Genomic DNA, 16,819 nt, shown 5'->3' on the forward strand with positions numbered 1-16,819 from the left:
TCACACCGGTTCCCCACACAAATAGACAGATAGGTGGATACCCGTAGGTCGGAACGCGTAATTACTCTTCTTGCTTTTCCACATTCTTACGTACACTCTCATATCGCCACAGTTAACAATGACAACTTTAGGGGCGATTTTCTCTTTACTTAGCCTGACTTGTTTTCCTATACGTCTCGGAATTCCGTTTCCATTACTCACTCCTTTCTTCGTTTGTACACAGCTCCCTTACTTACTTTAACGCAACAGTTCATCTTTCGGATACCCGTAGGTCGGAACGCGTAATTACTCTTCTTGCTTTTCCACATTCTTACGTACACTCTCATATCGCCACAGTTAACAATGACAACTTTAGGGGCGATTTTCTCTTTACTTAGCCTGACTTGTTTTCCTATACGTCTCGGAATTCCGTTTCCATTACTCACTCCTTTCTTCGTTTGTACACAGCTCCCTTACTTACTTTAACGCAACAGTTCATCTTTCGGATACCCGTAGGTCGGAACGCGTAATTACTCTTCTTGCTTTTCCACATTCTTACGTACACTCTCATATCGCCACAGTTAACAATGACAACTTTAGGGGCGATTTTCTCTTTACTTAGCCTGACTTGTTTTCCTATACGTCTCGGAATTCCGTTTCCATTACTCACTCCTTTCTTCGTTTGTACACAGCTCCCTTACTTACTTTAACGTAACAGTTCATCTTTCGGATACCCGTAGGTCGGAACGCGTAATTACTCTTCTTGCTTTTCCACATTCTTACGTACACTCTCATATCGCCACAGTTAACAATGACAACTTTAGGGGCGATTTTCTCTTTACTTAGCCTGACTTGTTTTCCTATACGTCTCGGAATTCCGTTTCCATTACTCACTCCTTTCTTCGTTTGTACACAGCTCCCTTACTTACTTTAACGTAACAGTTCATCTTTCGGATACCCGTAGGTCGGAACGCGTAATTACTCTTCTTGCTTTTCCACATTCTTACGTACACTCTCATATCGCCACAGTTAACAATGACAACTTTAGGGGCGATTTTCTCTTTACTTAGCCTGACTTGTTTTCCTATACGTCTCGGAATTCCGTTTCCATTACTCACTCCTTTCTTCGTTTGTACACAGCTCCCTTACTTACTTTAACGTAACAGTTCATCTTTCATCGTAGATAATATCACTTTTTCAGATCTTCTTATTCACAATTAATAAATCATTATTAAATTCCAAGTACCGACTAGGAACACAAGACACAATGTAACATTCGTCTGCGATACATACACAACCAGGACACATTCATTAACCAATAGGATGCATGATCTGGGAAACAAGTTTAGGGGTACTATTAATATATTTACTGACTCCATTTATAGAATTAGGCGTAATCTATACCAGCGCTTTGTTGAATCCTGCAAATTATTCTAGCGTTGGTAAAGTAGGTACTTTTAGTATTTTGTCTTATATGTCGTATTTTTCTAGTTTCTATTTTATTTTATCTTACTGTTACATCTTTGTGTATATTTTTCGATCTAGTATATTCTGTTCTTATAATCCATGTAAAAACCCAGCTGTGTGAAAAACCAAATAAAATAATATTGTGCTATTACCATCGGTCTTGTTCTGGTTCTTCCTTCCTTTATAAATTCATTACCTTTCTGCTACTGTAACATCAGTGTTGATATACATTCATTACCTTTCTGCTACTGTAACATCAGTGTTGATATACATTCATTACCTTTCTGCTACTGTAACATCAGTGTTGATATACATTCATTACCTTTCTGCTACTGTAACATCAGTGTTGATATACATTCATTACCTTTCTGCTACTGTAACATATTTGTTGATATTAAAACCTTATTATGAATTCGCTTCCTTTTTCAATGTTGTATTAGTGACTACATCATCAAGTTTTACACTAATTGAATTTTTATCAGTGGCTTTATCGGCTGTTGATAACGTTTTTATTTTAAGATCATATACTATCTTTCTTGTTTTAAAATAGTTTTATCATAAAAATAGTACAGTAACGTCTAGATGTAGGTATGGATTTCAACACTAAAATAGTGTTATCTTAAAAATAGTACAGTAACGTCTAGATGTAGGTATGGATTTCAACACTAAAATAGTGTTATCTTAAAAATAGTACAGTAACGTCTAGATGTAGGTATGGATTTCAACACTAAAATAGTGTTATCTTAAAAATAGTACAGTAACGTCTAGATGTAGGTATGGATTTCAACACTAAAATAGTGTTATCTTAAAAATAGTACAGTAACGTCTAGATGTAGGTATGGATTTCAACACTAAAATAGTGTTATCTTAAAAATAGTACAGTAACGTCTAGATGTAGGTATGGATTTCAACACTAAAACAGTGTTATCTTAAAAATAGTACAGTAACGTCTAGATGTAGGTATGGATTTCAACACTAAAATAGTGTTATCTTAAAAATAGTACAGTAACGTCTAGATGTAGGTATGGATTTCAACACTAAAATAGTGTTATCTTAAAAATAGTACAGTAACGTCTAGATGTAGGTATGGATTTCAACACTAAAATAGTGTTATCTTAAAAATAGTAAAGTAACGTCTAGATGTAGGTATGGATTTCAACACTAAAACAGTGTTATCTTAAAAATAGTAAAGTAACGTCTAGATGTAGGTATGGATTTCAACACTAAAATAGTGTTATCTTAAAAATAGTAAAGTAACGTCTGGATGTAGGTATGGATTTCAACACTAAAATAGTGTTATCTTAAAAATAGTAAAGTAACGTCTAGATGTAGGTATGGATTTCAACACTAAAACAGTGTTATCTTAAAAATAGTAAAGTAACGTCTGGATGTAGGTATGGATTTCAACACTAAAATAGTGTTATATTAAAAATAGTAAAGTAACGTCTGGATGTAGGTATGGATTTCAACACTACTATCAATTATATCGGGTTTCCACTACTTTAGAAGTTCGTTATAAGACCCTTGGTTTTTAGCAGTAGATTTATACAAAGTGCTACAATGTCGTCAGGTTTTATTTATTCATTAGGATGAAGAAGTACCATCTTCTGTTCTTTTCTGATGTCATTAAACTTTGAGAGTATTTCACCTCCCTCTTGACAGCTTATCCATAGGATAACGAATATACATAAGTCCAAGTTTACTATTCGGTTCTCGAACCTATAAATAGTGGCTATATGTATATCGGATAAGTTATGCCATGTTGTGAGTATTTGTTTGTTTGTTAATATTCGTCATACTGTGGAAAATGTATCAAGAGAATTGTGAAATACCCCCTTTGTGTAATACTTACCATTTATTTGTTGTTTATTTTATCAACTACCATAAATAAATTATAAAAAAAGTGTCTTGTATTCTCGACCGAAGATAGATAGTAAATATGATAAGCTGTAAGAACGAATATACATATAATATTATAATTCTGTTGATTTATAAAAAAGTTAACATAGTTGAATGACCGCTTTAATTTTTTTTTCTTATTGTAATTATTTTAATTAAAAATTAATAAAATACTTCGTTTTAACCACTTTTATTGTTTATTACCAACATGTTTCATGAGCAACGCTCACTTCGTAATAAGTTTGCTGAGTTAGAAGAAGTAATTATTTTATCTAGATAACATAAATAATCAAGAATCTGTATGCCTGAAGGAAAATTGATCCTTGATGTGTTTCACTGTGTATGTTTTGTTGAGTTAACCATTATTAGAGTATCGTAATTAGGCCAATTAGAAATACCAAACAGTAGTTAAAAGGGACACAACTTAATGACATACAATAAACCGGGGTTACTTTGAATCACTTTTTTGTTGATCCGAAAATTGTTTTTTTACCCTTCAGGCTAATTTGTTCGCTTTAGGGAACAAATCGTATGGCTTCATAGAAATCTCTGTATCTCTCTTACTGTCATGGTGAGAAATATGATCTAAACGGTGTTAGAAAAATAAAAAAACCACGCTTTATATTCAATTGTAAAAGTTAACCACGGAAGATGTAAAATGTGCGAACGTTGTAGTCCCTTTTTGGTTTTCAGGGTTACAAATTTCAACATATCAACCAAATTCTTTAATATATTTTTCCTCTGATTTTTTGCTTACCTACAGTACTTAATAGGACACTATCGGCCGTTGTTTCCAACATTTCGAACGATCAATTTCAGGGTCCGATCAGCCAAGTGATTTATTCAGTAACATTCGATTCGCCTGTTTCCAAACATCTTTACTGTTGATTATCTTAAGTGGCCATGCCCACTTTCATAGACAATAAAATGACACCAAAGTTAAAACTTTCAATGCTAAATTAACATTGAAGAATTAATTATTGTATTTATTATTAATGCATATATTTTTTTAAGTACTGTAATACGTAAAACGATATTTAATATCTAAGCGTATGAAATATGTTCAAAATAAAGTATTAGCTTGACTTTAATGCCACCGTGCCTTGGCCTCGCAAATATGTTTCACTCTGTTGAAACTTTTTATAAGTAGTCATTTACTGAGGCAAGGCTTCCTTAAATTGGTTGATCACAGTTGTCACTTGGCATGTCATCAAAAGTTAAATTTCTCCGGTATTATAAGAAAAAAATTGGAACGAACCGTAATTTGCGATCTTTTTAAATCTGTTCTACGTTATTAAAAAAAACTCAAAAAGACCTGAAAAAATGGCAATGGTGTAGAAATTATAGGCATAAAAATCTGTGAATATTTAGCTTTTGCTGCATCATTCATTACTTACCTACTCGATTTCTCAAAATAGGGCAGATAATTTTATAGCCGATTTATTGGCACTGGTAATTAAAGTATCAATTTGATGAATGCGGTGAAAGTCAGTTTTGACTGGAATGGTGTATGTTTGAAGGCTAACAACGCGTGATAAATATCCGCATACGGTGGCTGATAATTGAATAATGTTGTGAGCGGAATCTGCACAAAGAAAGCATAATATGGCACAAACGTCGGCGATAATGATAAAAGGCTGATGGATTACATTGACTACTCGTGTTTATATGCCCGTATGATTGCAGTAGGTACCTATGGCACTTTTGGCAGTCGTATACAATGATCACCCCTATCTATCGTCCAACACTGATGCAGCTTTTTTTTGCGGATGCCAATCAAATAATTATAGAGGGACTTTAAATACTCATCGTTTTAACAATCACCTGTCTGAGTACTCAATTTCAATTTCTCTTTGTATACCCATAGCAGTTAGAGATCAAACAGGGGCGCAATACATTATAATACATTTAACATAAATAGATTACGTTTTTGTATGGAAGCTACAATACCTAGAACCAAATAATTTCCAATTTGAATCTCTTCGCACAATACACCGGCATCAGAAGCGACATTTCATTCCGCTACAATAGTACAACTGTTGGCAGATTGGTCCTACAGACAGGAAGATCAAAACTCTTTGTGCTAACAATGTACATTTACATTTATAGTGATTTACTCTTTCTTATTAAAACTGCTTATGTTTTACGCATGCCTAGTTTATCAATACCTTATACTGTTGTTTAAACTATTTTTTGATATGTTATTATTAGAGATTTAGACGCTACCATTTTGTAAATTTAGTGACCCCACCATCGATGATCCAAGAGCTGCCATAAACCACCTTAATTAGACTAACCGTTTTGTTGGTAATTTTTACATTTAAAAAACCTGCTAACTCCTACTAACTCTCGTCCTTCCTCTGGCTGTTTCATGCCTCGCTGCAAATCACAAACAATTTTTCAAGTTTCGTTTTTTACTGTTAAGAATCCCTAGTTGATCCGTTTTCATTAAATTAACTGTATATTATTTATATATCTCCGTCACAATATGGCGTGGTTGCATGTCTGTCTCCGTCTACAGTGTCTACCGCAGAATAAACTCAACACAGCAAAACCAATCAAGTTGTTCGTCTAGCCAAGTATTATTATAGATTATTATCTGCGGTTCAATTTGGGATAATTCGTATAATTTAGAGATCTCCTTTCATTCTGAAATAATTACATTTCCCACTCGTGTAGAATTATTGAGGCCATATTTTACCAATAGGATGCCAAGCGGGTGCTTATTTTTAATCAGACCTTGATATTATATTGTATTCGGTTCAGGTTATAAAAGACGAACATTTTTTAACCAAATTTATATGCGAAACTTCGCCATGCAAATAAAAAAGGGCCAAGTATTTTTAGTAAAAGCACGTAAAGTTTAATAGCTCAGCGCAGCGGTGACCTCGTGCAGATATCGTGTCTTCCACTGAAATGTATTTGTAATTATTCCTCCAGAACACCACTCACTGCGCGTGATGTACATTCTTTAATTTATTTACAAAAAAAAATTCAGAAATAAACACACTTGTCGGTTTTCACATTAAATCTTCTACTGAGTTTTCCTGGCTATGTTTTTTTTTTGTGTTTGCTTGCGTGTGTAAATGTAAATACGCACGACAATGTTTACTTGTTCGCAAGGCAAACATAATGTAGAAAAAGAAACATGCTACATTATACACGCTGGTCTTCACCATAGCTCCCTATTCTTTGGTAGGTTTGTTTTTAATGATTTTTTTTTACTCCTTAGTTATTTTGTCTTTAAAACCAAATGTTATAAGTTATAAATGATCCCGTTATTTGGAACGAGGTTGACCACCGCAGTCCTTCTTTTGTGGGTTTATAATAGCTTTAACTTCATCGTTTCTTTGACCCCTTTTTCAAGATTCAAAACATTGACTCTTATTCGTGGACCACTTCTGAATCAATAAAATGTTGGCTTTATTCTACAGCATTTGGATTCTTGCCAAGTCAATTATTTTAATTCCCTTATAAGCCTTGTCTAAAGGTCAGATACAGATGTTCGACGAGCATTACTTTCTTTGTACCGAGTATTTCGTCTCATTTTGACTGCCAAAATCAATAAAACGTATTTCGCCCTTGAATGTTTTCTCGCCACGTTCCCAGTCCTCTTCGATCGTATTATTGGAGTATTTGCGCGTGAACGTGAGGCATTCTTGCACTAACAGTGGATTAATTGAATTCAATTTAGCGTGTTGTTCACGCGCACATCCTGTGCCAAATACTTTAGCTTTATTATAGCATTGTGAGCCTGGTGTGTTGGAGTATGTTGAGTTGTAAGCCAACTGATAGTTGACAGAATTATTTAATTCAATATTCAATAATATGAACGTTGGCATGACTTGTCTTCTTGATTAAGAGTATGCAATGTTTTCTAAATACATTAGATGTTTGTGTGATTTGTTAATTGATACATTGTTTAGCAACATTAATATTTACAACTAAGACTAGTTAAAAAAACACACAATATATTATCCTTGCCTAATGGTCATGTACAAATCTTGCACCTTTGAATTTCTCGGAAATATTTGGTTGTATGAACGACTGTATCAGTGGTACACCTAGTTACCGTTTTTCAATGTTTTTGGCTAGTTGAATAACAACTCCAGTTTAAACAAAATATTTTGAATAGTATTGAAAATATGACTAAGTAATAATTTGATAAGACTTTACATATTAAACGGTATAATCAGTTGCGTAAACTAAATTTCATAATCAGCAACATTTGATAAGTTGGTACATTGTGAACTCTCTGACATAATAATATTGTGTCATAAATTTTATCTGATTAACCTTCTTCTGTTTTATGCATAGGTAATGAATGAGAATATTATATAATTTCATTTTCTTTTTTTTTTCTTAGAGTTTATCTGCTTACATTTACGCGGAATATCATTTCAATGACATATTTTATTTACTAAGTTTTGTTAAATAAAATGTCGTTTTTGTGATTATTAATTTGTACACCCGACGACTGAAAGGCGTTATCATATATATTTTTTAAATTTTAATACTTATGTGCTTATAAAAAAAAGTAGATAGGCAGTGTCAAACGCTGCCGCAGTTTTTTTCGTGAAAACGTCAATCGTGTATACCTAGTCAAGGTCGACGTGTATGGTTTATTGAATTTGTATACATTTTTTGTTTTCGATTGTTTAATTCATTTGCAACTTAGGTACTACTCACATTATTTATTTAATTTATTTATTTATTAATTTATTTATTAATCTTAAGTTAGCTCACATCTTCGTGTGTGCTAATAGTTTTATAAACATGTACATTGTTTGGCAAACATAATCTTTCTTTAAATATTTCAATAAAGTCACAAAAAAAAGAAACATTAATAATTGAGATAGACATATTTTCTTAATTCATTTTTGAACTTATTAATATTTTCTATCACAGCAATTTCCTTCGGGATTTTGTTATAGAGTTGAACGGCCTGGTACATCAGAGATTTTTGGGTGCTTGTTTTTTTTCTTGTTGGCAATCTAATTTGCTTAGAATTTCTCGTCCCGTGTCCGTGTATCTCGTTATTGTAATTTATTTTTCTTTTCAGTTCCTTAGACATCATCCCTAATTTAATTTTATGTATAAAAATAAGTACATTCAAATACACAGTTTGCTTCACCGTCAAAATATTCAGCTCCTTTAACATGTCTCTTATCCGTGTGTATATGTTGCGCTTAAGTATTATTCGCATTGCTTTATTTTGCAGTATTTGCATTTTTTTCATTTTCTCTTTATTGCAGAGAAAAAGAATACTTGAACAGTAATTAAAGTGTGGTGATATAATTGTATTGTATATTATCTGGCATGTTTCTTTATTTACTTTGTTTCTGATTCTACCAAGAAATGATATTTTTTGCAATTTTTTTAATTGTATAGTCAGCATTTTTTGAGAAGTTCAATTTTGAGTCTATAATAACACCTAGATATTTAATTTCTTCCACTTTTTTTATGATTTCTCCATTTATAGAAACCTTTGGATCCTCGTGCGTATTTGTTCTGCCTATATGCATGTATTTTGTCTTATTTACATTTAGTTTTAATTTATTTAGTTTGAGCCATTTTGACAATGTTTCTAAGTCACTATTTATCTTTTTGATTGCTTTCTCATAATTATCTTCTGCAATATAAATTAGTGCGTCGTCTGCAAACAGTCTTATTAAAAAAAGAATATGAATATGTGGAATTAAAAGTAGGATACATTATTATGGGTTTGAATTTTTTTGAGTACCTCATAAATAATATTAATATTGCACTTTACATATAATTTGCAAATAAATCCACATTCATATATCCCAGGCTTGTCAGATGCCACCTGAGTTTGATAGCGCGCTTACATTGCATATATTCGCGACAATACCTCCTCCACGTGCGTTTTTGGTTTGGGGTCGGCGGTTTTCGGTGTCATTGAAGTTTTGTTGCCTGATTTTTGTAATTATGGTTGTACTTTGTCCTCATATCGCGAAACGACATTTTAAGAAAATCGGGAAATTATAAATTTTTATCTTTGTGTGTTTTTGAGGTACACCCAGGATGAGTTGTACCATATATAGTCTGTCCTCTTCATAATAACACTTGGTTCACTCGGATCGGATAATTAGTCTCTGAGATATACGATCCCGTTAATGGACAAGAGTATCGAAGTCAGAAAAGTCGAAAATCGTGGGTTCACTTAACGGGTGAGCAGTTCGCGAAATCCCGGATCCACAAATGTCAAAGCGGTACTTAATTGTCACAAACTTTCATCCTTCGAGGCTAAGATAGCGGCACTATATCGAGCTGAGTTATTGTAAAGCTTTGTATTTTTCTTTCTAACACCGTTTTGTTCATATTTCTATTATTATGGCGGTAAGGGACACACAACGATTGTTATAAGACCATATGGACTGTTCCGAAAAGCGAACAATTGAATTCTATCTTATTTCTATCGCCTTCCTCAAAATGTAAATTGCAGTGCGGCCGCTACAGCTCACCTCATTTCCAAATGTCTACAAGACGTACCATTGAATGATGTAATTATTTTTTCGTTTCATACACCAATTAGATGCAATTTTAATTGGTGTACTAAACCAATCCTTGACATACTTGTGTCAGAGAAAGACCTTTTCAATGATTGACAAGATCAACACTTTTATACTTCCGTGACTGAACAAACCCTGAGTTCAAAACCCAACGAACTCAATTCATTCATTCTGTTCGCTTTAAAATACCGTCATGAATTGTTCCGAGAATGCAAACATTGTTGATTAGCCCTGAATCTGAACTACATTGAACTTTCAGAACAATAAATTAGTGAACGGCGGTTCATCACAAACTCTTGCTATCATGGTCAGATTTTACTATATATATCTTATCTTTCTAAAATTCTCGAAGTTTTATATTTTTGTTTTCATCATCTTCTGTTCCATTAGTTACCGTAATTTCCACTTATTTTGTAAGCGCTTTTATTGCATTTTGTAATTAGGATGTTTCAGAGTACGGCTCACTGCTTTTGGTTACACAAAAAGCCGCAGAGATCATACCCACTCATCTGTTTCATGTTTTGTTCCGTTTCTTTCTTGAGCCTTGGCATTTTCCTTACTCAACGTCTTTTTGGGTTAACCAAACTTTCAATTCGACTTAAAAGGTAACTACTACCAACGTATAAACCACATATAGAACAGTCAGTGGTGTCGTCCAATTTCCGCAACAAAGGGCTTCCAACAATAAAAAAAGTTTAAAAAAACCTTTTGCAGATAAACGAAGACATAGATTTTCTAAATTACCTATACATATAACATTTGTATGTTACTCGAAGAAAGCAAAACATGTTCAAATCTGGACGCCAGAAAGCTCACGAAGAAATCGAAAACTTTACTCATTTTTACCTGTTTTTTAAGGATGATGTTCGATGAATAATCTGATCTATACGAATAATATGATCGAATACCATAAATGTACTTAGTAAATGTATGGATTTGTGGTCATTAGGGCATTTGGAAATTGCTAAAAGTAGCAGAATTTGTTTCGAGAGTAATAAATGAACAATTGAACATTCAAGATCCTGGATTCATCCCCGTTGACACCCAAGAACACACTTTTTAAATTTGCATAGTAGACTTTTAACAAGAGGTTTCTGGTGAATTTTATAAAAAGGGGTTTCTGGTGACCCTTGAAAAAACCGCACTGGACATTAGGATATTCTGTGCTCTGTTCCGTCAACTCAACATTGTCTTGAATATCTATACACACTTACTGCAAATTACATATGATACTTTTAACCTTCGTTTTTTGTCTTATTTTTACTTAGTAATTGATACACCGAGTTATTAAAAGTACAAAACTTTACGTTCTGCGAGATTGTGTTTCATTTCCTTTATGTTCCATAAATTTCCATTGTCCTTATTGACAAACGAATCCGCTAACCTGTGTATCCGGTAAACCTATTTCTTATTTCGCGGTGTCAATAACATGGCTCCCGTAACTTGAGTTTTGTGTCAATGCTTTATTTGTACACATCCGTAAAGTACCTAGATATCGGTTACGTACTTCATGGTAGGTAGTTTGTGTATGTTTATGTGTTGGTATTTCGTAATATATAATTACGTTTTAAATTAGTAAGGTTCACTGTGTCTTGAGAAATGCTCTTGCTTCCAAGTATCTTGATCTACATATGTATGTTGTAGTGAGTAGCGAGTGGTGAGGTAAAAACGTTATAAATCCAGTTGCAGTGACGTATTATGGAAGGGTATGGAATGGTTAATGTGCGTATGTGTGAGCACAGTTCCACGTGCATAGCGGTTCTTACTTTTACGTTTTTGTATGTGTGTGTAAGGGCTAGTTACTTTAATTACGTGCCTAGTAACACGAACGCACAATAAAAGTCTTTTGACAGGTTTTTCAGGGAAAAAATTCGGTTTATGGGCGCAATTCCTAAAAAATAAAACTAGTTATTTTTATACTAACTTTGGGCCGGGGAATCCGAATCTGGAAGAATTAGGTTGCGGCAAGCAATATTAACTGAATTACACGATTTGAGAGTTGGTAACACTGTATGTAATATCTTTGGTTATTTTTCTATGGATTTTATTGTCAACATGTCGAAAATGGGGTATTGTATTTTGTTCTGCATCGAAAATTTTTAAGTCGTGTATTTCAGTTTATATTGCTTGCCCCAACCTTCGGATTCGGATTCCCGGGCCCAAAGTTAGTATAAAGATAACTAGTTTTATTGTCAGAAAGCGTTCAAAATGGCCAGTTAAATTGTTTGTGCGTCGAAATTTTAAAGTCGTGTAATTCAGTTAATATTGCTTGCCGCAACCTAATTCTTCCAGATTCGGATTCCCCGGCCCAAAGTTAGTATAAAAATAACTAGTTTTATTTTTTAGGAATTTCGCCCATAAACCGAAGTTTACCCAATCTTTTTTTGAGGAGTAAAAACTCGATTGGTGAGCTCTGGCGTCATGAAATTTTAAATAAAATAAAAATTTCAAGGGTAAAGGCAATTATTTTTACATATCCAGTATATGCTTTGAAATGTCCAGGAAACAGTAAAAATGAAAACGAAACTCTAAATTTTTCGATAGGTAAAAAATATTCTTCAGTAAGAAAAAATAGTACAGAACCAGCTCCCTATAAAATGTGCTTAGTGAAAACAATTTATTAAATTAATAACACCAATATTTTTGTTTTATTTCCAGGGGGTGACTTGGGGACGAGCCTTCGAAGTGGTTGGAGAAGCTGCCCTGCCCTACCTCCAAAACCGAGAGTGCAGACTCGGGGGCTACAACGTGCGGAAAGCGTACTTCTATCCCACCGGAACCGACCCTCCAATCTCCACGGTCGTGTACGTGGCATTACCCGGAAACTGCCACTGGCTGGGAGAAGCAACCTTAGAATCAATAGCTCATCAGGTCATTTCAACAAGCGGGCCGTCCGGTCATAATGCAGAATATGTTTTGAGGCTGGCAAGGTTCATGAGGGAACACATCCCCGGAGCGTGGGACGATCATTTGTTTGGGTTGGAAAGGATCGTCAGGCGGAAGGCTGCCACTCTGAAGATGTGCCTCGTCCGTTTGGGAGCTGATCCCGAGCCTCAACCTGCGGAAGTGGTCCCGGTTACCCCGCCTAACTTCCAGTTTACCACAAGATTGCCGGAAAAGAAACTCCGTTGCTTGAATATGTAAAAATTAAAATTGATCTACCTTGTATTTTGATGAATGTTGGCTCCTCTGTGATGATTAAACGATAAGTAAATGGAAACTGATGTAAATAGTATGTAATAAGGAAAGTTTGGGTTCTTGAAGAGCCTTATGTGGAATCACTAAATAAACTACTAAAATGATACATTTTTATAAACCTTAATTGTAGTGTTATTTCCAAATTAATTATAAAAAAAATTACGTGAAGTACAACTTCTTAACATTAAAAATTCTACTTCCTGTAATTTTAGGCACAATCATTTTTAAACTGCGCGCTTACTTCATTTTTTATAATAACAAACAGTTAGACTGTAATTATTATTGTTTTTCTAAATTACAAAATTACTCTGACATTTTATAGAAAAAAATATCTAACCTTGTACTATGTAATATTCTATTGACTTATATGAGTAGACGCTATTGACGTGAACGTTTTAGACGCAACTGGTTTAGAAGTGAGAGTGAAACCAATGTGGAATTTTTAAAATATTTGAACTCACAAAGCTGCAAAATAACTTTGTTTTATAATGTATGAAGAAAACACAAATAAGCACAATTTATTAAATTCTTAAATTTTTTTTAATATTGCAGCTCAAGTAATGTTATATTTTTCTAAGTCAGTGGTGTATTCGGAATATTATAATATTTATCGATTTCTTAGGATTTAACCCATCGACATGCCGCCTCTTTAGTTGACTGCTAATATTTTGCATTTAGGGCATGCCAAACCACATCTGTCCCCTGTGCTTTGGTAAACAAATTGAAAATTAATCATCTGAAAGTACGGAGCAGGCACCAATTAATTTAATCGCTTCAAATTTATTTACTATTATTCGGTAACTCCTTCAAACCTATTCATTAATATGGCGATGGGTTAAGTTGATTTAAAATTTCTGACTTTATTTTTTAGTAATTTTATTTTATTATGTTATTTTCTTTTCTATTTATGTATGTTCTTCGGACAATAATAAACAATAATGTTATTTTGTGTTGTTTTAGACAATTTTAATTTTGTTCAATTGACCATTAGTTTTGATTTATTTTCTTATTCTAATTGTTATTTTCTTGTTGCGTGTAGACATAATATTTTATATTTGTGTCCTTAAAATAAAATTTTGATAAAAGGCACTTTATGATAAATTATACAATAATAACAATTTTACAAAAATTATACTTTTACAATTTTATAAAATCTAATTTCTGCCATACCATAAATGTATTAAAATATCCAGCAATTTAGTATAGACAAATAATATATGCATGTTTGCTAGCTTACATAAATATTATGTTTTATGATTATAATATCTTTTTGTCGGAGATCTTAAAGTCATTGGTCCCGTATTAGAATAATTATTTTATATCCTCTAATTATATTGAATATGGCTGTCCATGTAGTTTTGTACCATGTTGGCTTTCTGATGGCATTTTTAAAAATATAAGATATCCAGTCCTACTTGAAAATAACGTCTTGAGCTTGCAAAAACGGCTACATGTCAGATTTCAGAACGTTTTTTTTTTATTCAAGGAATGGGCCCAATCTCGGCTATGTGCATAAGGTTAACCGTTATCGAAGAAAATTCATTCAAACGTTGTTTGTTGACGCATCTGAATACAAAACTGGGAATTTTTTGCTTCCCCTGTAAAATTTAGTAAAATTCACATAGGCGGCAGTCTTGCAAGCGCAACGATGATATTTAAAGCTGCGCATGGATTAGTTTAAATCACAATATCAATAGCGTTGAATGCTATTGATATTATAGTCACCAACAATGTTTTAGTAGCATTTATATCAAACAACAAACTACTTGGTTGGTAATTAGTGATATATCGCAACGTGACCAAGAAAAATCAATTTAGTTGTTGAAAAATACTGGTATAAAAATGTTGGTAGGTATCTAATAAATTAAACTGATGGAAAGCATGTCAATATATTTTTACGTAAAGAATCAAACCTACAATGCCAACTCAAAGTCAAATGCTTAAACCACTGATATGGAGGCTGCCGTTGTCTCCTACATCAGCGGTGAAGATATTTTTGTAAGATTCGTCAAATAAATCAATCAATAGTAAGACAGAAAATGTCCACCTGATGTGCATAATGTATTTTTATTCATTGACAAAGCCTTTGCAGTACATCTTTTACAATGACAATTATATTTTAGAATTAAACTCGCAACCTCTAGAGGTCAAAGCGTTTATACCGTAACATCACGGAGACGTGGAACCCTTCAAACTTATTTATTCAGAAATAATAATAGCAGTCTTCTGTGTAGACATAATGCAAGATATTTACTAACCATTATTATCATGACAGTGATTCAAGCAGGTATCTATTGGATCATCATTTTATTTAAGATTAAGTACTATGCCAAACATATTTCATAAAATGTAATGAGAATAATATTATATTAGTGAAATTAAAGTTAATAAATGATTAATATTTTTGTATGTCGTAAGTTTCAAACTGTGTAAGTAATATAATATAATGTGAAAATTGCTTACACTAATTTGCTTTGGATTAAAGAAAAAATTTTAACGACACATAATTTATTGATGGTTGCTCTTAAATTTAAACAAACAATATTTAATAAAAATTTTGTATAAAACGCTTTTCAAATGGAGGCAATTTAATTTTGTAAAATTGTACAATAATACCTACCTATCTATCTGTTTCCCAGAAGCCAAAAAGGTTGATTGTTCAAAATTAATTATGTATGAGGTCTTTTGGTTTCAAAGTATCAATCCAGAAGTATAAAATGTCATAAATTTAAACGTAGTGTACAGATTGATTGATTTTAAATATCCATTGTACTGAACGGTTCCATGATTTTCATCAAAATGAATGTTCAACACACCTTTAAAAAGTAATATAGAGTCGTTAAAAGTGATGAAAAAAAAACTAGATTTAATTTATTTATTTATTTATTTTATTGATTTATTGTGAAAAACAGTATAATCCATTTACATTTCACAAATAACAGTTTATAAATTACAGTTTATAAGAAGTCAGTACATACATTTATTTGCACGGGTAAATACATCAATACTTGGAATAAACTCCCTCCGGAACTAAGATCCATAACAAGTCCAACAGAATTCAGGTCTAAACTGAAAACTTACCTTTTTGAGCTGTCGTACCCTTAAATTAAATATACCATTCCTAAGAGAAAGTCCAGTTGTATTCAATTTTTCAATAAAGTCCTAAATCCTGTATCTAAATTCCGCCAATAAACAATTCGATAATGTTAATAGTGTTAATCTCAAGTGACCTACCAGGTAAGTATTGTACTGTATATTTTCTCCATAAGTAGTTAAGTAAGAACATAGATTATAAGTTTGTACAGCGCCCTTGAGGTGATTTTGCACAAAAACGGCGCTATACAAGTCATCCAATTATAAACTTCCGATTTAGTTGTCCGGGTTAAGTCTTCCCCAAAGGAAAAACTTAACCCTTCCACTCACTTTTCCACAAATGATCAGCTAGTCAATCAACACTATGTAAGTGCAATATCAATATTACTATATCAATATCACTATATCAATATTATTATTATTATTATTACTATCTGATTAACCAGATTTGTTAAATAGTATGCTTATTGCCGTCTTAAATTCTCTTTGGTTTAAATTGAAAATGTCAATCACAGAAGAAATGTGATTTAACAAAGTAGTTATTCTCCCCAAAGGCATGATCATTGGTAGGTTGGTCCTGCCCCTTGGAAAAATAAATAATCTGTGCTGTCTAGCTCTGATGAAATTATCAGGGACATAAAAAGAAATTC

The 16,819-nt window shown here is 32.9% G+C and overlaps 1 protein-coding gene across 1 annotated transcript in view; it reads left to right on the forward strand.

The window, feature by feature from the left end:
- Positions 1-13,698, forward strand: part of LOC149417152 (glutathione-specific gamma-glutamylcyclotransferase 1) — a 42,402-nt gene extending 28,704 nt beyond the window's left edge. Inside the window, exon 3 of the mRNA XM_089639917.1 lies at positions 12,537-13,698. Coding sequence (XP_089496043.1) covers positions 12,537-13,022 — 486 coding nt within the window. The 3' untranslated portion in view covers positions 13,023-13,698. The remainder of the gene's footprint in view (positions 1-12,536) is intronic.
- The last annotated feature ends 3,121 nt before the right edge of the window (positions 13,699-16,819 follow it).

This window comes from Hesperophylax consimilis, chromosome 15 (genome assembly GCF_061612785.1).
Source record: "Hesperophylax consimilis isolate HC1 chromosome 15, BYU_Hcon_1.0, whole genome shotgun sequence".
Classification (NCBI taxonomy): domain Eukaryota; kingdom Metazoa; phylum Arthropoda; class Insecta; order Trichoptera; family Limnephilidae; genus Hesperophylax; species Hesperophylax consimilis.